At 29.5% G+C, this 21,602-nt stretch overlaps 1 protein-coding gene across 1 annotated transcript; it reads right to left on the minus strand.

Moving 5' to 3' along the window:
- Positions 1-19,649: 19,649 nt before the first annotated feature.
- Positions 19,650-21,328, minus strand: LOC111675035 (serine protease HTRA2, mitochondrial). The gene is made up of 2 exons (XM_023435730.2): positions 20,111-21,328; positions 19,650-20,044 (listed from the first exon to the last, which is right to left on the minus strand). The coding sequence occupies exons 1-2, from the start codon at positions 21,229-21,231 to the stop codon at positions 19,879-19,881; spliced, it is 1,287 nt and encodes a 428-aa protein (XP_023291498.2). The 5' UTR covers positions 21,232-21,328; the 3' UTR covers positions 19,650-19,878.
- Positions 21,329-21,602: the final 274 nt, after the last annotated feature.

The raw sequence follows: 21,602 nt of genomic DNA on the forward strand, positions 1-21,602 counted from the left end.
AGTTTTTCGTTTGCAACACCCAAAAATATTGGTCCCATATTCACCTTAGAATACAATCGGCTCAGAATCACTTTCTGAGTCGATTTAGCCATGTCCGTCTATCCGTCCGTCCGTCTGTGTATTTGCTAAATCACTCGGTTTTCAAGATAATTTGATGAAATATGGCAAATACTATTATTTTGCGCCAAGGACAAACGCTTTTGAAAATTATTTAAATCTGTACCAAAAAATAGATATATACGATAAACTAAATGAACTAAAGATTTACAAAGTATTAAAAAATACGTGAAAATATGCAACATTTAGATAATTATTTTATAATTAATTTAATTTAAGAGTTAAATTATGCAAAAAATTTAATTACTACAAGAAAAACAATTTTTCCTTGACTTAATGATATTTTTTTATGCTTAATAAAATTTTATTTACTTTCAATCTTCAAATAATTTGCTGTTGCATCGTTAATCATTCATTGATTATATATTTAATGTAATAAATTTAACGTTTATCTCTTGTGGAAAATAAAATAAAAATAAAAATATTTATACAAACAAGTACATGAACAAAAAGCAAAATCACATTTAATCGCCCAAACTAAAAAAAAAAAAAATAAACGAAATACAAAATTGTACAAAAAGTAAAATTATCTACAAAAGAGTATGAAAACATATATTTAAAAATGCAATCATTAAATGAACATATCAACTATAGTATTTTTGTTTTTGTATTTTTCTTTTTTTTCAACAAAAGTTTTTGTCTTTTCTTTAACATAAACACACACACATACATACACACACAAGTAAAATGTTTATTTATGTATTTTTAACCAAAATTTACGACGTGATTTGTTTTCCTTTCAGTTAACCTTGAAGAGATTAAAAAAATGAAATAAAACAAAAAGAAAAATATGTGAACATTTAAATACTTTTCATGTAAAGTTACCAGAATTGCATAAGATTTTTTTAAACTTTTTTTGTCGATTTCATTTCTTCTGTTGTTCATGGCTCATTATTGATAATGGGTGGCATGTACGATACAAAATCAAACGAAAACGTACAAACAAACCATTCATCCAACAAAACAAAAAAAAACTGCTGTAATAAAAAGAATGTGTAACAGTGTAATGCTCTTGTGTCTACTGTTGCATTTGAGTCGTATCAGTATCGGTAACAAATTAAATTTTATGTAAAGCAAAATACATGAATGAAATTATATTGTTGTTTATTGATTGTCGATGTATGTAGGTATGTGTGCATCTGAATGTATATTTAACGTAAATTGATTTTTTTAAAGTTTCATTTTATAAATATTACATCATTTTAAGGTAGATTATGTTGGTATAATGTTGTCTGCATTCATGATTTATATGAAATCGAAAGTTTTTGTAGAATGAAAGCAATTTGTCCGAATGATTAATAAAGAAAAAGAATCAGTTATATTACGTTTAGTTTGGAGCGGAAATAATGAATGACTATGCAGGTTTTACAGTTGTAAATATTTATCGTTAGATCTGTGTTAGTTTTAAATTAATTTGTGTTTACATGTAAAATAATGTAATGTGTTTTAAGGTACATTTAACTAACAATTAACTTTCTTTAATATTTATATATGTATATAGATTACAACAACCTGTGTCCAGTTATTTACTGCATGCTTGAAACACGCATATACCCAGCAAAAAAATAACTTCCAAAGAACAGAAGAAGAAGTAGAATTTACGATATGAAAGTACTGAAAAAGACCTACAGACAGCCTTGGACTTATCCAAGAAGACTGAATAATAACATAGGAAAGACGTAATTTTTTTCTTTTTTACAGGAGATATTTAAACTATTTCATTCGCCAGAAGATATCAACACCAAGAGGCTCAAGATATTCCTTCTTAGTCCTGCAGTACAACACCAACCAACAATATACATTATAAGTTTATATAAATACACTGAACAGGCCCGATCACACATGAACAACTGATCAGAGATATAAAAGCATGGCTTCGGAAGTTAGTTAATTAGTTAGATAGATAGATAGATAGATAGATAGATAGATAGATAGATAGATAGATAGATAGATAGATAGATAGATAGATAGATAGATAGATAGATAGATAGATAGATAGATAGATAGATAGATAGATAGATAGATAGATTGTTAGTTAGTTAGTTAGTTAGTTAGTTAGTTAGTTAGTTAGTTAGTTAGTTAGTTAGTTAGTTAGTTGGTTAGTTGGTTAGTTAGTTAGTTGGTTAGTTAGTTAGTTAGTTAGTTAGTTAGTTAGTTAGTTGGTTAGTTAGTTAGTTAGTTAGTTAGTTAGTTAGTTAGTTAGTTAGTTAGTTAGTTAGTTAGTTAGTTAGTTATTAAGATAGATGTATATATGTACATTAAATCCAAAGAATATCCAAACTTTTAAAGCATTCAACTAATTGTTTCTTATAAGAATAAAAACAAAAGACTTAAGCAACAAACAGCATTCAATTAACACAACTCAAACACTTCAACAAGCTTCTTATTAATAAAAAAAGCTAGTCCGCCTTAACAATAGAAACAATTATTAAATTGTTAGCAAATGTTAAACAAAATCCAATTTATTTTTACTGCCAATAAAAATATGTATTCTTAATAAAAAAAACAAAACTAAATTTCAAAAAAATTACACCTTCACAGCAATAAACCTTGACCTAAGACTTATAAAAAAAAATATACCAACAATTCACTTATGCAAATCTCGACAAAAAAATCTCGACTTAAAACTATTTATAGCTTAGCACTGCATATTATTCATTTGATTTTTGTTTATTTATTTTTATTATATTTTACAATATAGTTTTTCTATTTCTACTCATTTTGTAAAATACTGCAATTTATTTTCAATTGTCGGCACTTAACACGTACAAATAGAAGAGAAATAATAACAACTTGATGGCTATAATTCAGGCTCATTGTTAAAGCCGTAAATAAATAGAAGTTGGTAGTTGTTTTTTTTTTTTTTTTTCTTTTTGCCTCTCTTCGAACATGAGTTGTATTGTGGGCTAAGAAAGGCACACAGATATTAAAACAGAAAAATGTTTAACCCACGCATTAGATGGTTTTTAATGCAATTGTTTTGTTTCTGTCTGTCTGTTTTTTCTTTAACTAGATGACAAAAAAATTATATTTATGCAACAATTTGAACAAAAATACTTTTGCCATACAAAAAAAAGAAACAGTGACCACGAAAATCAACTTCAAATATAGATATACATATGTATATATTTACTATACAAACCTTAACATTTGTAATGCTCTATTTTAAAGTTTTATTTTCTTTTCCTTTTCTGGGTGAGATGGTGGCTTCTGTTGTTGTTATTATGGACTTTAAGCCATTTATTTATTATGGCCATGTATTAAAGACCTTTTTAATGTTAAGTCTTGTTTTTTTTTTTTTTTTTGTTTATTCATCTTTAGGCATTTTTGTTATTTCTCTGTATAAGTCTTGTAAATAAATGTGATTTTATTAAGACACAAAGACGATTTATCGCATAAACTTTAGTATTAGACGAAATGACAAAAACGTAGAATTAAATGATCAAAATTGTGTGTTGTCTATGTTTGTTTGTTTACGTTTGTTTTGTTGCTTAAATAGGGAAATATACAAAATGTCATGTTTTAGTTAAACAAATTGAAAAAATATATACATATATTTTTTGCACTTATTTGAGGAATTTAAGATGACAGATACATATATTTTTTGCACTTATTTGAAGAATTTAAGATGACAGATGAAGAGAAAAAATATAATAGTTGGTGAAGTAAAAATTATTATTAAATTGTATTATTGTTAAAAATACGCTAAATGTTGAAGTTTGTGGGTTTTTTATAAATTTATATAATAAGGAATAAAAACGTAGATGAAGTAATGGACTAATATTCGACACCTTTTAAAACATATTTTTTAAAAGGACTTTTTAAAAGGGGTAGGGTCCTCATTCCTCGTCGAATGATTTTAGTTTATATAAATCTGGTTTATATTGAATTTTATCGCTCTACTGCTTTTTTAATTTAATAATTAGCGTTACAGTAATTGTCTGAAGGGAACTTTACCCAGAAAAGAGTAGAACTTCTAAAGAAGCGAATAAGAAGTAGAATTTACTCCATAGAAGTGCTGAAAAAGAAGTAATGATTTTAACACAGGCTTATCATAGGAGGCATGTTTTTTATTTAATTCCTAATTCACTACATCTGAAGTCATTATCAGGAAGTAATTTTTATGTCCTTTTTTGGAAGTTATTACGAAATGAATTTGTAATATTATAGAATACAACTAATTTGACTTAAAATGATATTAATATAAATGAAAAAAATTACACACATTTATCAATCAACTTCTAAAGAAAATGGGTTTAAGTCAAAAAATTTCTGTATAAAAAATATACCCTTTGAATACTTTTCGCTTCTTTGGAAGTCAATAAACATCACTTCCACAGAAGGTAAACAAATTCACTAAGTGCTACTTTTGAATTGGTGATAAATGTTATTCTTTTGGAAGTACTACAATTTTAGTTTTGCTGGATATATGCGGCTGTTGGGTCAATTATGTAACGATCCTCATTGAAGTCGAATTTTATCGATATACTCTGATTTTTAATCCAGTAATAAGTGTTAAGTATGATTAATTATGAGCCCAGCCTTTTAAATTTTTACAAAAAGATTAAGGTTCTTATTAGACATACTTGCACCGAATATTATGATGCATCCTCGTCATTTACCGAGGAGCCTTATAAAATATTTAATATATATAAAATTGATTTTTTATTAATAAAATTAAACTGTTTGATAGAGAATTTTTAAAAATCAATTAAGAAGGTGATTAAAACAATCAAATTATTAATCGATAACACACAACGGCCGGACGGACGGACATAGCTTAAGTGACTCAGAAAACGATTCTAAGCAGATTGATATACTTTAAGATGGGTAAAGAACGAATATTTTTGTGCGTTGCAAACACCAGCACAAAACACTCACAACATTTTGTGTATAAAATATCGGATTTCTATATATAAATATCGGATTTCTATATATATATCTTAAACAAATTGTTTTAAGTCTACCTCCTTTATAAAATAAACATATTATTCTTTTTCCCAAGTAAAACTAATGGAATAAAAATAAAACCCTTAATAAACTCGTACAATTTATTTATTCTTTTAAAAAACACATTTTTTCACGTCCATCATATAAAACACTAAGCAAATAATAAAATTTTTATTACAGTCTTTACTTAAGATTTTCCTTTAAGGTATTTGACAAATATTTACATTATCAAGACCACAACTATATAGAGGCACGTGCAATTTGAAAAAAAGAAAAAATAATAATAAATATTTTATAAATGCATCCGGAATATTTCTACAAGAGACAAGAGTGTAAATTTAAGGTCATTTATTAAGTCAATCATTTCATATGATAGAAAACCTTTGTCGGTATAGTTAATATTTATTAAAGAAAACTAAATAAATATAGTATATTTTGTTAAACTTTGTTTTTAAGAGTTTATGAGAAAAAGGTGGCATTGACAAGTAGTCCAATACTGTTGTACAAATAAATTTAAACATATGTTTTTTTGAGAATAATACATAGGACAGAGGTACAATTTGGTATTTAAAAGTTTTTTAGTTATATACTGAATAAAAAAATTAAGGAAAATTTTAAAAACTATTATAGAACTGAATAATAAACTCTATAAAAACACAATCTTGCAAAGTAACAAAAAAGAAGTAGAATGTACTATACGGAAGTACTGAAAAAGTTCTTCGGGTCTGATGATTTTAATACAGGAGGGATGTTCTTTTTATTTAATTCCGAATTCACTACATCAGAAGCCATTCTCAGGAAGTAATTTTTATGTTATTTTTATATTTAGATATGTACACTACATCCACACTAGTCCAGAATGACGGACATCCTTAAATAGAATGGCGAGACATTCAACATTCGTTCTACAATGGGGGTACGGGTATGAATGTCGGGAGTTTTACGTGAGTACCTGGCATGAAGCCCTACTCCACGGTGGTCTTTTTCATCCACTGGGTAGACTTGACAACGGTCTACTATCGCCCCTGAATCCTTCAATGAAGAACTCAGGTGGCAATTTTCGTACATTGGATTTGACGGTCCATGTACAAGCACTTTGCTGAAGTACTCGAACTATCTAATCTCTGACCATTGGATGGCCTTTGTTGATTCGGCAACAGCACCTAGAGACGTAACCGGTGGACCGAAGTACGAATCCATCAAATAAGTCGAGGACATTATTCTTTCTCACAGGGACACACTGTGGTAATTCTGATATGAACAGAGTATACTCTGAATATATCTGGACAAGGAAAGAAAATTCAATGGTATCATTTGTATATGATACCTTTCATCCATCATCATATAACCCAGCACACATCTCATTCATACGACACATTCATGAGAGAAAAACATAAGACACATGCATTACAGGTAGACGGATGGGGTGAGGCCCGCCGTACCTCACATTCATCATGTACCATATAGGAATAATACCAACTCATTTTCAACGCTTAATCCCAAAGTCACTCCTCTCTGTGGGGTATCTGTGGGGTATCTGTTGTTTCGGCAACAGCACCGAACTTATCCCGAAATATTGACTTTACCTTACATCAGTCTTTTAACCGCTACTTACTCTTCCCGCGAATTTGGCTTTAAGCCACAGCCACTACATGGATCCCGAAGGAACCTCAACCAACTGACCAGCCAGGACATAGTCCTGCGGGCAACTGGCCAACCTTAGTACCAGATTATGTGGTGCTATGGTCTGACCTCTTTTCAATCTATGCAAGGACTAAGCCAGGCAATAAACTGTAACCAATTAGTCCAAATTAACCAATTTAGTTCAGGCTAGAGGTATTGGCCACCTCTTTATTCCCCGGGATTGCAATAACACCAAGGTGGAGGTTTAACCAAGGTAACATGCCCCCGGAGGGTGGGGGTACAAGTATATGGAGATTTGATTGACAACTGTGTGGCCGATGAATTGGCAAAAGCTATGACCGATAGGGCCATAGACAATTTCTTCATACCGCTAAAAGCCTTTAAGGAATTAATAGATAAAAGGTTCTATGAACTTTACCAAGGTAACATGCCCCGGTTGGAGGGGTACGAGTATATGGAGATTTGATTGACAATTGTATGGCCTATGAATTGGCAAAAGCAATGACCGATAGGGTCATAGACAATATCTGCTTCATACTGCTAAAGGCCTGTTAGGAATTAATAGATAAAAGGTTCTATGAACTTTCCCAGACGATATGTATTACCACCAGGAACATATGGCCAAATTTGGATAACAACCGGATGTCTTCCCACCTACAACTCTATCGTTCTAATTTCAGCAATCTCGTTGCTGTTATCACAGGACACGGTTTATTTGAAAATCATGCAAAAAGACTTGCAGGACGAGAAAGAATCTGTTGAACATCTCTTCTCTGCCACTGCCTTGCGTTAACAAACTATCTGTTCGAATTTTTAAGCTGGAAGTCCACACCATGCGTTGTACGCTTCTGCGCATTCTACGTGTCAGTCAAAAAAAGTTAATGCATAAAAGCTGTAGAAAAACGCGAAGTTTTGTTTTTCAATAAAACAAAAAATTGACGCTTAAATAGTGTCTGGTATAACTTGAAGCGAAGTAGATATGAAAAGCACGTAATGCTTTAACAAAGTGAAATATTCACATTCTATGATTGGAAAATATAAACGCCTTCATCGAGCACATCAATTGGTTGTAAAAAACAAACACTAAATCGTGGCATTTAAATAGTCCACAATGACGGAAATTTTCTTTTACTCATTCTTGGTCTTAAACTCTTAACTTTACTCTTCATTTCTCTTCTTATTTAACCTTAAAACTATACCCCTTTGTAGATATTACAAAGGGACTAACAGGATCCAAGTGTGTGTCTTTCGCAGCCTTGCATACCTAACCTAACATATTCTTTTTCAAGCGGATGTAAGTTTTCTTTAACTCCCCTGTTAGTTTTAACAATATTAATTATTTTTATAGTTTAAGTTAATTAATTGTTAATTTTTACATTTTTATCATTTTATTCCCACCACAGAGCACTTTTGCAATTACTTTAAACTAATTAAATGTAATTTTATTTTTTTTTAAGAATTTTATATGATTAAATGTTTAAATAATTAAATAGATTTAATCATTTGCTATACAATGGAAATTTTTGTTTATAAAATACAAAAAATAATAAAATTATTTACTCCAAAGCAAAATTGCAATTAAGCCGCACCAACAAACATACATTCACTTGTTTATTATTAAAGTTGTTTACAAAACTTATGAGAATTGGAAAAAAGTCATAGAAAAAAACTTAAAATCTTGCGGTTTCTTTTGAAAAAAAGAAAAAAATTCTAAAAGTTCCACTTGAATAAAAAAATATTACAAAAAATATTTCATGATGTAAACACAATCATTTCTTTACTATTAATCAAACTACAATTAAATATTTTTCTAGCAAAAATATTTTTTTACAATCTTTTAATAGAACGTGATGAAATACAGTTTTTTTTTCACATTCACAAATGAATCATTGATAAAATTTCAAGGAAATTTTAGTTTTACAAGGTTATTTGTTTAATGTTGTAATTAAATAAATTATTTTTCACTTTTTTCCTTTTTTAAATTTGTTTTAAAAAAATCCCTTTTGCCTTTAAAACAATGGATCTTTTTTTTTTTGTTAATAACCAGGAAGTTTATTTTCTGATGTTAACACACATGTAATTACCTCAGCATTTAACATAAATATCAGACAATCTGTCAAAATTAACATTGTTGTAGGGAGACACCTCCCAGCAGGCCATTTTAAATTATATGGGAGTTCATTTATATACATAGGAGGATGGTTGGATAGAAATATAACTACATATTTGCGAAAAATAAACACAAACTCAGATATCGGAAATCAGGAGGAAAAATGTTTATAAATAAGTCATTTTTTAAATTTAAATTAATACCTTAATGATGGTTAAAAGTTACAAAAAAGGTACCTTAATGTTGTCTAGAGATCGGCAACGAATGTCGTTTACGGTAAAAAAAATCCAGCATTATAGTTTAACAAAGGTTAAAGAAAATTTTAACATCAGAACAAATCATCTGACATTACAAAAATTTGTAATACAGAACAATTTGTAAATGTTTTGGAATTAAATTGATATCACGCCCCTTTTAACGCCCACTTTTTTGTAAAAAATTTCGCAGGCAAATATCAACAATTTTGTACGATTTCTTAATGTATACTTCTCTAAATTAGAAACTGATATCCCATTTTTTATAAATAAAATAGGTCATGTCATCTAGATATCCAATATGTTAAAACAGGTTTGATCTCTGTTATATCTTCTTTCGTAAATAAAGGCGTTTTCGCGCTTTTAAAAAGTCTCAAATACGGTAAAAATTCTGAGGATTTAGCAGAACTCATTCGCGCTTTTAAAAAGTCTCAAATAAGGTAAAAACTCTGAGGATTTAGCAGAACTCAATCTTTTCGATATATGTCTGCCTTTTAGGTTTCGACTTTCTTTCAAAATTTCTTTAACAAAATGAAATAAATCAGATCTCGAATAGATCACATTATGTCCCATTTGTCTGTTTATTGAAACCAAATTATTAAAGGTACCAAATGTGTTTGCAATCAGAGAAATTAACCTATCAGACATATTTTTGGCAACCAGCTAAACGATCCCACAAATGTCAGGGGATTAAATTTCAAAATTTCGGCATAAATAGTATTCTGGCTTGTTCATCATCAATATATAGATTATTAGACAATTCAATGGAAGTATGAAACCAAGGTATGTTATCAAGAAAGTTAGAAAGGAATTCAAACCCCAAAGATTAAATCATAAACCATATATCGTTAAGTTTATTTCAGATTTTCCAATACTCAGGCGTTAATTTACCGGCTTTATAATACGATTAAAAAACAAGGGGATTATTTTTGTGAAAATACGTTAAAGATGGTATCGATACATCAATATCGATAGGAAAATTGAAAAAAATTATATAAGTAAAAAAACAAGGCTGGATCCGCGGCTGATGTGGCGCTAAGATCAATTGAGGAACGGTCGTTAAAAAATCAACAGTGTTGATTTTGTAACGACCGTAATATCTCTTCTTAATCTGAATAATATCTCTCCTTAATCTGAAGAGATATTATTAATATCTTAATCTGAAGAAATATTATTTGTAGTAGTTTTAATCATAGGTACTTAAGTAAAATATACTGAACCTTGCTTTATGATCGGTGACATCGCTTTACAGCGCTTTACAGGTCTTTACTGCTGACAAAATTTGAACTGACAAAATTTGAATTAATGTGTGAGGGAATCCCATAAGGCCTCATGGAATAATGAAACGTTGAAAAGAAGTACAAAGATCCTTTGAGATGATCCTGATGAGAGCAAGACGAGAAATCTTCTCAAAATTAGCAAGTCTGAAGTTTGTATGATGGTATATAGTATGAGTGGACACACAGGATTATGAGTACATCTATGCAAAATTGGACATGCTGATTTGGAGTACTTTTTTTTGACACTGTCAGGCATTTGTCGAAGTTAGATCCAAGAATTGCGGATGTTATTCCGGAAATAACATTCCTGACTAACACTAATTAAAAGATTCTTAGGAATTATGTCCAGGAAACTGAGTTTCTAAACATTAAAATACAATACATTCAGTGAATAATTTTTGTTCATGAAAAGGAACGCACAACATGTCCAATAGTTTCCTAAGTCTCTTGTCGATCTAACCTATAATCTAAAGAAATAATAGGTCAATAAATAATCAGTTAATTTAAAAATAAATTTAATCTGATGTTTTTGAGTACATGAAACAATTTCGCAGTGTTGCCATATGAAACGTCACTGTTTGTTATCAAAACAATTGCTTTTTTATAAAAAGAAGAAGACTATTATAAAAGTAATATGAAAATTAATGAGAAACAAGAAAAATTTAAAAAAAAATAACTTTAAAGTCTTCATAATCATTATTAATCAATAAATCTAACATTCAATGTATATTTTTATAAAAATTGTATTAGTTTTTTGGCATCAGCTGTTTACACTTTTGCATTTGCTGGTTGCTTAATCTAGCGAACAAAATTAACTAACTGAGTACTCAAAAACAACTTTCGAGGGTTAATCTGAAATTAATTCCTAATTGTTCACCTAAAGATTGCCCATTAGTCATTCTATGAGTGATGATGCCCCATCTTAAGACTTATTTAAAACACCTTCTATAGGGTATCAAAAGAAGAACAGACACAACTAAATAACTGCGTAAAAAAGCCTAGACATTAAATAATTTTAGTTAAAACAAAAAAATTCCCTATAATTTTTAGTCATCACAATGCAATTTAAATAAAGTAACGACGTTTTGTAAAGAAAATTAAATGCAAAAAAAGTACCAAGGTCATTTCATAGAGATATTTATTTCTGTAAAATATCTAGAAATATAAATGAAATAAAAAAATTATATTGTTTTCAAACTTAAAAAAAACAAACATAATTATACAGCAGAATAAGAATAGTTTATCACAATCAACTGAGAACAAAACAAAAAAAGTAATGTTGTGGTAACAAAAGAAAAATATAGCAAAGAGAAGATCTACAACATTTTGCAATAAATACACCAATGAATGTTTAATTATATTTATATTGGGATTTGAGTACGACGCCATTAAGTCTGTTAAAATTTTATGTTGGCCCCGTAGTCAAATAGCAACAACAATAACGACAACAAATTTATAGCAACATTTATCAAGTAATTCCAACAAAAAAATTAAAAAAAGAAACAATCTCGATTAAAGAAAACAAAAAATCTACGAAAAAACACCTACTAACATACATCCACTTATGGCTTAACAAAATTATTTATAAACAGTTTCTAAAAGAATGCAAACTTTTAAAAGGTGTTAAAAGTAAACTTTTAAAATTATTTTTTTTAACTTTAAATTCTTTTAATTAACAATTTGCTTGTAGTTTTTTAGTTAATTTCATTTAATTGCCAGTTCAAATAGTCATTTTATCTGTCCGTCATTCTGTCTGTTACAACATGTTCAAACTAACTTGTTTTTTTTGTAACTCTAGAAATGGTTACAATACAAAATTTCCTCTTTTTTTTCTTGAAATTTTATGTGTCATGTGTTTAATTTTTAAATACACGTTTTTCCTTAAATAAATATTCCAAAAGAAAAAATTTTGTTAAAACAACCAAATTTTGCACTCCTGTTGTTTATGAATGGAAAATAAATATGTTTAGCAAATACCCAACAGTTAAGACGGACAGTTCCGAACTGTTTTTTATCTTGATATCCTACTGCTTAGATAATTGACTATTTATACGTGTGCTTCTTCATATATTACAAAGACATAGTCAAACAGCTAGTCCATAGAAGTCAAGCGTCTATTCTGTAGGCTACTTGTATACAGTAAGGATCACTAAAGTGATGACTGTTTTAATTTTTTTACAAACAGTTTATTTATAATGGAATGCGAATTGAAGACAACCAAGTAGTAGTAGTGACAACCAAGTGATTCTTTGTTGAACTATTTGTATTGTCTAAATTGGAACAATTAGAGAGAATCACGCTTGACTGCTTGTGTAGATATTAATGATTATCTTCTTAAGCTATAGGTCCGATTTTTTTGTGACCATCAATAGAAAACTTTCTCAAGCCTACTGGCCTCCGGTAGGTTAGTGGTTAGTGTTCTAGTCTGGTAGACCGGAGGTGGTGGGTTCGATTCCCACCCGTGGCACTGGTTAAGGAGCGAACAACAGGCCCGATAGAGGCCTAGGTGTATTTCTTCGGATTTGATCCGTATTCATCCTTCTTTCAAACTAACTAACTAACTTCTCGAGCCAATAGCTGTAATGATTATTAAATCTTCTTTGACATTTCGATTCAAAACAGTGGTCTTTTTCAACTACTGGGTGAGCTTTAGTTGAGGTTCACCCCCATCCCATTATGCTCCTTATACGCAGGTGGCTATTTACGTATATAGAATTTTCGGTCCAGTATCTAAACGTACACACTGCTCAAATACTTAAGCTATCTCTAAACATTGTTGTCCCGTTGTTAAACTTCCGAGATGCAAAAACATCACTTTCGTTTACAACCACGCAGATAGGATGACCTCTGAAGAACGAATCCATCAAATAAGCCGAAGACTTTTTTCTTATTCACAGAGAACACACACTGTTGTATCTGATATGAACAGGAATCAGGTATGGAACGAAAATTCAAAGATTCTATACGATACCTCTTATCCATCATCTTTCAACCCATCAAACTTCTCATTCATCCGACACACTCATAGAGAAAAACAGGTATAACTTCAATCATCCTGTATAATATCGAAATATAGACTTTATGGTGCATCAGTCTTTTAAACCACAGCCACTAAATGTATCCAAAAGAAACTTCAACTAACTTTAAAACCAGGAATAGTCCATTAGGCAACTGGCCACCCATAGTACCAGTTTGTGTAGTTCTTTGGCCAGATCCCATGTCATATCATTCCAAGAAATAGCCGAGGAGTGAAGTTACATCAACAGTTTATAGTCCTGATAGACAAGAAGCACCAGTAGCACCTCTTTTCCCCAGGATTGCAATAACACCAAGATGGGTAGTTTCATCAAGGTAAAATACAACCGGGGAATTCATAATAAACATGGAGTGAAAGTGAAATTTAATTAAATTTGTAGACATTAATGAATGGGCCCTATTACTACTAACCCGATATTCCCTGATGTCAAAAAAGAAATAAATTTTAAAAGAATTCATGGCCGTAGCTATTTATCATATTGAACAGACTTGATTGGGACGTTAAAGAACTTATCTTACTCTTAAACTGCTTTATGGTAAATTACTTATGCACGATGAAAGTAATGGGTTCGATACCCTTCGACTACTCAACGTTTTAATTCAACAAATATTTGTTACACTTCCGGTATGTTAAGTTGTAAGAATTAGTAATTGAATTGTAATGTAATAACTAATTTATAAATGTTGTATTCAGATTCTAAATGGGTTTTTATTCCAAAAAAAGAAACAACAAATCTGGTCAAAGTTTTGCACCAGTCTAATGTTGTCATTTCCGTCACAGTGCAAGTATAAAAATGCAAATTTTTGTGTAAAATGAAAAAAAGGGAAAACTTTGCTTAAATTATTTGTAAATGAATTAAAAGGCAAATTTAGTTTAGTATGAGCATTTAAAAATAAATTTTATTTTTTGGGTGTGATATATTTGCATTTTCAAAAAAAAAAAAAACAACAACGACAACTAGTAATTACAATAATTACTAAATTAAAACAAATTATTTTAAATTTAAAATGTCAAAGCGATTCATACAACTATTAAAGGCACTATAACTACATAAGAAGGCATATTTTTCTAAAAAATAGTTTACAAATTGTTACTTATACAAAGGAAACTTTAAAAAATTTTGCAAAAATTACAGCTACGAAAATTTTTAATTTTATGGATATTTTTAACAAAAAAAATTAATCATATTTTTTCGCAAAGTTTCTTTTCTATACCTTCCTCTACATAACATTATTCAACTTTAAATGCCTGTAGATTTCTTTTAAAGCAATTATTTCATAAATTTTTTTTAAAGTTAAAAATTACTTTTCAATCATCATCCTATAATTTCAAATATTTGACATAATAAGGTTAATGTGTCATTTATGTTAAAAAGCTACAGAAAACCGTACACATGTTTATAAAGCCAACATTAAAGCCATTAAACTCTTAACAACGTCATAAGCCCAAAACTAAAAAAGAAAAAACAAAATTTATTATAAAAGACAAAAAAAATTCCGAAAAAAAGCGAAAACCAAACATAACAGGCCCCACCATCAAATATCATTAACATCAAATTGTCAGTTATAAATATGCAAACAATAAATCATGTAAAAAATAAATAAATTGGCAGCAAAAAAATGCGCTATAAAACGCTTACAGAAAATAACTCAATTACTAAGTAATACGATGGGCTTGATGGTTGAGATAGTTTGGTTTGGTTTCTTACTTGATTATTTAATATGAAAGGGAATTTCAATAATCTTTTAAAGACAAGTAAATAAAAGCAGAGCATTCCGTAAAGTTTGCAAAAAACTAAAGTGGACAAAACCAATACAAAAGCGAAGTGAGAAATTATGGGCAAGTATGTTCGTTACATGATGCTCTACATAAACTATTTTCAGAGGATAAATTCAATCATTGAATTCTTTCGAATTTGTCCCATTATTTTATGCACGAAATCTATTTATCTATCTATCTATCTATCTATCTATCTATCTATCTATCAATCTATCTATATATCTATCTATCTATCTATCTATCTATCTATCTATCTATCTATCTATCTATCTATCTATCTATCTATCTATCTATCTATCTATCTATCTATTTATCTATCTATTTATCTATCTATCTCTCTATATATATCTATCTATCTATCTATCTATCTATCTATTTATCTAACTATCTATCTATCTATCTATCTATCTATCTATCTATCTATCTGTCTTTCTATTTATCTATCCATCTATCTATCTATCTATCTATCTATCTATCTATCTGTCTTTCTATTTATCTATCTATCAATGTATGTATCAGCTATATATATTTCAAACTCAACATATATGGGTCAATAATTGGAATATATCACCTTGAACCTTTGCAAACATTAGGATAAACGCATATTCCTAACTACACGAAAACGCTTTAAGGTATAAAAATTATCAATAATATTTAAGAAAAACTTAAAACTACCATTAAAGCAGAGAATTATTTTGTATAAAGAAAGAAGCAACAAGATTGAACAAGATGAAGTGTTGAGAATACAAGATTAAAGCCTGAAACCGAAATAATAATAAATTTATTAAATATAACAAAAGATAAAAACACATAATTACAGGTGAAAATAAATTGAATACATTTTAAAGGTTTGACTTTTGAAGTGGGTGAGAAAACAAAAGACTTAAGTCACATACTTCAGTTGATGATTTCTAAAGCGATATTTTGGCAAAAAAAATTTGTATTTTTGAAAATTTTAAATGTAACTAAATAAATTGCCAAACGATTAGTTTTGGGTAATAATTTCTAAAAAATTATATAAAAAACTAAAATGGAATTATTTAGATTTTTAAAATTATATTAAATGTTAAACTTAAATTGGGTTTTCACGAAGTGCCCAGAATTCAAATAATTTTCTTTTTTATAATTATTATATTTTAAAAAATACTAAAGTGCACAGCCAAATCGCATAAAAGGATACTATAGCCAAGTTTGACTTTTTCGCAAGCCAGTCTAATAATTATACATTTTCCCTAAAATAAAATTTATGTTATTGCATGTTCTTTAAAATAACAAAGATTTAACCTCTCTGTACACATCACTCTCGAACTTGAAAGGTTTTAAAACGAAAGACTTAAGCAACAAAATTTAAAGAGATTAATTTTGTTGCTTAAGTCTTTCGTTTTAATCTTAATAAATTCATTTAATAATTTTTATAACTTCATCGCAATTGTGTTGTGTTTTTTCATAAAGAAAATATCGACAATAACAACTACAGCAAGAATATATATTTATAATATATTGCACAACAACAACTTATAAATTTTATAATAACTTTAAGCCTTTTTCATAAAACAAATTTATCTGGTCATAAAGATTCAATAAGCGTACAAAAAAGAATTTCACTTTTTTTGCGCAGATTTTACTTGATGAAAAAAAGAAGAGACTTCTTCATATTTTTCTTAAGATTACATATTAAGAAGACACCCAAACGAATTTTAACAAAGTGTCTTTATTTATAATCGCCCACTGTTTATGAAAAAAAATAATAAAATTGAAATCTCAGGAAATTGATTAAAATTTATTAAATAACCAGACAATATATTTGTTGGCCAAACTTCATTTACTGCAACATTAACAACATTGGAGATGGAAATAAAAAAAATAAAAAAAATAAAAAACAAATATGTAGTTGTTCATTTTGTTTAACCAAGACATTTCAATTAATACCGGTAAAATAAATTTGACTTTAGTCGTTTAACTTGGTTTAGAGTCCAGCTTTAGTCATACATGTTAGCGCCAATAATTTTCATAATTCTTACAGGTTTTACTTTTTCTTTTCTTTGAATTTTGTTTTCATACTGATTTGGCTTTAAATAAAACAAAATGCGAAATTTTTTTTACATTTTTTCTTATTGCGCCATAAAGCAACTTTTAAGTTTGTTTTAAAAGTTTGACTAAAATTTGTTAGTAAAAATGTTAATCTTTTTATATTTGCAACATTGTAATAAATGTATCATTATTTATGCTAAATGTGGGCTATTTGTTTTCATTCGATTCATTTTGTTTTGTATGTATGTTTTTTGTTTAATTTCACTTTCAAACTAAATTATATTAAGCCGCAGATTAGAAACTGAAATTTCTACACCAGAGATTAGTTTAACGTGTAATGTATTCATAATTCATGAATTTTTTTTAAAGAAAGTTTTGTCTTAATTTGTGAAAAATTGATTAATTATTTCCAGTGCACAAAATGTAATTGTTAATGGATGACTGTAGTTTTTTCTGTATTTTTTTGAAGCAAAACATCAAAGCATATTTTTAGGCTTTTTTCTAAAGATTTTCGACTAGTAAAGTAAAAAATATGGTTTTAATCCTTTAGCTAGTTTGTTACTTTCAAAAGAGGATGTACAGTCGTAATTCAGGTCTGAGTTGAGGAACAACTATCGCGTTCAGGCTTGTGCTTGTTGCCTGGCTTTCGACAGTTTTGCGTCTCGCTCGCACTGGTGTAGTGTATTACTTCATATAATTGTTCAAAGTGCTTTCGTATCACCTCAAGTGAGGTTATGTTTTATTGATGGAGACCATAGAATACTCGAACGTTTTTAACTGGTGAAGACCATAAAATGCTAACGATATAACCTGGTGGAGACCATTTAAACTCAAATATATACTGGTGGAGACCATTAAAACTCGGGAACTTTTTTCTGGTGAAGACCATTAATACTTTTGATGAAATCAAGTCCGGATGCTCCAACTTTCTATATGAAGGTATAGGTCGGTTGGTGGGGTTTTCTCTGGACAAACGTGTGATAACCTGGCAATATGAGTGCTTAATGCACCGCCATCCTAATTAAAAAATTAAAACCCCCGAAAAAAAGAGGATGTTTATACATTCAAAATATACCTATCGCTATAGAAGACTTTCCAGTTCGGTTTAAAATGTAAATAGACGTTTTAACTAATTCGGCCCAAATTGCTTTAGAAAATTCGGCTTCTTTTTTGAATATTTAAATGTTCTTGCCATTTCTACTACGATTCTATTCACTCTTTCGTTTCCTCCATTTTGTTGCGGTGTGTATGGTACCGTGAGTCTTTGCTTAACTCCGAATTCATTTAATATTGAACGTACTACTTTATTGTCAAATTCTGCACCATTAACTGTTAAAAATTCTTAAATAGCGTGATCTTGAGATTTTGCTAAATTTAGAACTATCTTGAGTGTATCTTTAAGTTCTGATTTCTGTTTTAGTAGGTATCCAAAAGGATATTTTGTAAAAGCATCTTTAAATATTACTATATACGAAATGATTCTGTAAACGGTCCGCAAACATCAGCTGATATTCTCCAGGAGATGAAGCTTTTGTTCTTTGTCCAAAAGGTCTGCGATGTGCTTTACCATAAATACAAAGCTTGCATATATGATTGTTTACTTTTACTTTAATATTTAAAATATCGACGTGTGGCTCCGTTATCTATCCATCAAGAATCTGAGTTGGCATCTTGAATTGCATTTACTTCATCAATAAATACTTGTAGTGATTCATGTACTATTGTTTTAACTTTTCCGGCTTTGGACTTACTTGGTTTTCCATCATTCAACCATTTTCGGCAATTACGAACCCCGTTTCTTTTCTTTTTACAGTAATTACAGATGTCGGACTTCTTATTGTGATTTGTTATAGGTTTATGAGAACTCTCGGCTTTCTTGCTCATCGAGTATCTTAAAACTAAGGCTTCCTCACTTTCTTTTTGTTCACTACTTCCAAAAATTTCTTTGAAACATTTGATAACAGCATTCAACTTTACTTGAAAGTTTCAAACTGTATAATACATTTTCATTCCTAGCTCATAGACTATTATTTAATTCACTCCATAACGTCTTCAGTTTTGAATTGTGTGTTGTAACATCAAAATTGTTGTTCCAGGTAAATTGAAAAAAAATCTAAAAAACTTGATCTCTTGAAGTTGCCTCAAATTTTGCCTTCAATGCATCCCATGTGTGAGCAGCAGATTCTTCATCCATGAACTTCTCATATATTTCATAACTTACTGCGCTAGTTAGTTAGTTAGCTAACTAACTATTTTATCTGAACACTCTTTTAACAAGTTCTATATCTACAGGTAATGGATTTTCTAAGGTTCTGGATAAAAATTCAATGCTGTATGCTAAATCACATAACATAACAATTTAATTCAACATTATGAACAAACTTAATATCTTAAATGAAAACAAAGATTAAAGAAAGTAGCATCTCTGCCTCTTAAATTTACCATCATTTGCATAATAACAAAAATAAACATCTTGCTTTTATTTACAATAAACTTTTTCATTGTTGTTATCCTCAGAGTACATTAATTAAAAAAGAAAAGAAAAATATAAATATTTGGCAGTGTAAGCAAAAATTTAAACAAATGAACATCCAACTTTAACAGCCACGTCAAAAGAAAATAATAATAAACTATAATAAAAAAAAAATACATAAATTTAACCATAAATTAAAAACTTTAAGGATCCTCTGGAGTAATGGTTAAGTTTAAACGTTTGGGACCTCGGAAAATGGTAATATCTAAAGTTTTAGAATTATCAGCTAAAGCTTCATAAACATCGGAAGAAGTTTTAATTTCCTTTTTATTAATATGAGTCACTATATCACCAGGACTAAGGCCACCACTGGAAAAAGAATAACATATGTATTTCCATAAAAAAAATCAAACAACAACATAAATTCTAACTTACATATGAGCTGGTGAACCTATTATAACTTTCCACACTAAAACACCATGTGTCAAATTGGGTGGCAAACTTTCCGAACGATTTTTCAATTCATTTAGAATATCATTGGTTAAAGTTAACATAGTTATGCCCATATAACGTTTGGCCTGATGTGTGGGTCTGCCAGCTGAACCTTGTTTTCTACGTTCGGATACTTTTTCCAAAAATAATTTCACGTAATCAATTGGTATGGCAAAACTAATTCCGGCCGTTACTTTCATAGAGTTAACACCTATAGCCTCGCCGTCTAAATTGACCAGGGGCCCACCAGAATTGCCAAACGTAATAGCGGCATCTGTTTGTAGGTAATTTATATCACGATTTCTTAAACCCAATTCTTGAGAGGGTCTTTGGGTTGAACTAATAACACCGGCTGTAACGGTATTACTAAGAGCTAAAGGACTACCTAAAGCTACTACCCATTCACCGGATCTAAGAGTGGAACTTTCACCTAAACGCATTACCGGCAAATCTTTGCAATTTATACGTATAATAGCTAAATCTGAGGAAGAATCAACATCCTCTATAACAGCAGGAAATACACGACCATCATGTAATCTCACCTGGACCATGGTATGTGGCTTATTAATGACCACATGGGCATTTGTTAAAATAGTTCCATTGGATTCTATAATAAATCCAGAACCATTTGAGGCCGTAACCGGTTGTCCCGAAAAGTAATCGAAATGTCTAGTGTCTTTAATTTCTATATAGACCACCGAATTAGCACACACATCCACTACATCGGCAATGAAATTATATTGCTTACGTCTTCCCGCAAGATTTGGTAAAGTTTTTGCTTCTACGGTCGGCATTAATTGTAAATCATTCTGTTGATTTAACCAGTATAAACTACCTAGGCCAGCTGCAGCAGCTGTTGAAAGAATAATTGTGTCCCATTTTTTGTCTTTAGATTGTTGTCGACTGCCATCATATTTCCCATACTTTTGTTGGCCGGTACTTAACTTTCTTTGTAGTAGTACATTAAACTTGAAATTTGTTGCAGCAATACATGATCTCATTACCGTATTATGAGCAACATTTTTGCTTAATTGTGTAAATTTGTGTAAATACTGTAGTGCCATTTAATTTGGTTTCGTTATTTTATTGTAATTATGCAAAGAAATTTTAGAATTTTGTTTTAAAGTACTAAATTTTTTGGTGTAAAAGTGAAAATACAAACAGCTGTCAATTTTTTAAAATGGACAGCGGTTGATTTGCATAGACAGCTGTTTTGTTTTTATATATTCTTCTACAATTTAGTGAAGATGCCAGATTACAAAATATGATTTTTACCGTTATTAATTGAATAAACGTCGAATTTTTAAAGTTTAGCGATAAAAACATTGTTTTTTGCAATGATTCAGGCACATTCATACATTTTTTAATAATATAATATTCAATAATGTTTACAAGAACTTCTTGTACCGATAATTTATAACTTAAAGTTTTTACC

Source organism: Lucilia cuprina, chromosome 4, assembly GCF_022045245.1.
Source record: "Lucilia cuprina isolate Lc7/37 chromosome 4, ASM2204524v1, whole genome shotgun sequence".
Classification (NCBI taxonomy): Eukaryota; Metazoa; Arthropoda; class Insecta; order Diptera; family Calliphoridae; genus Lucilia; species Lucilia cuprina.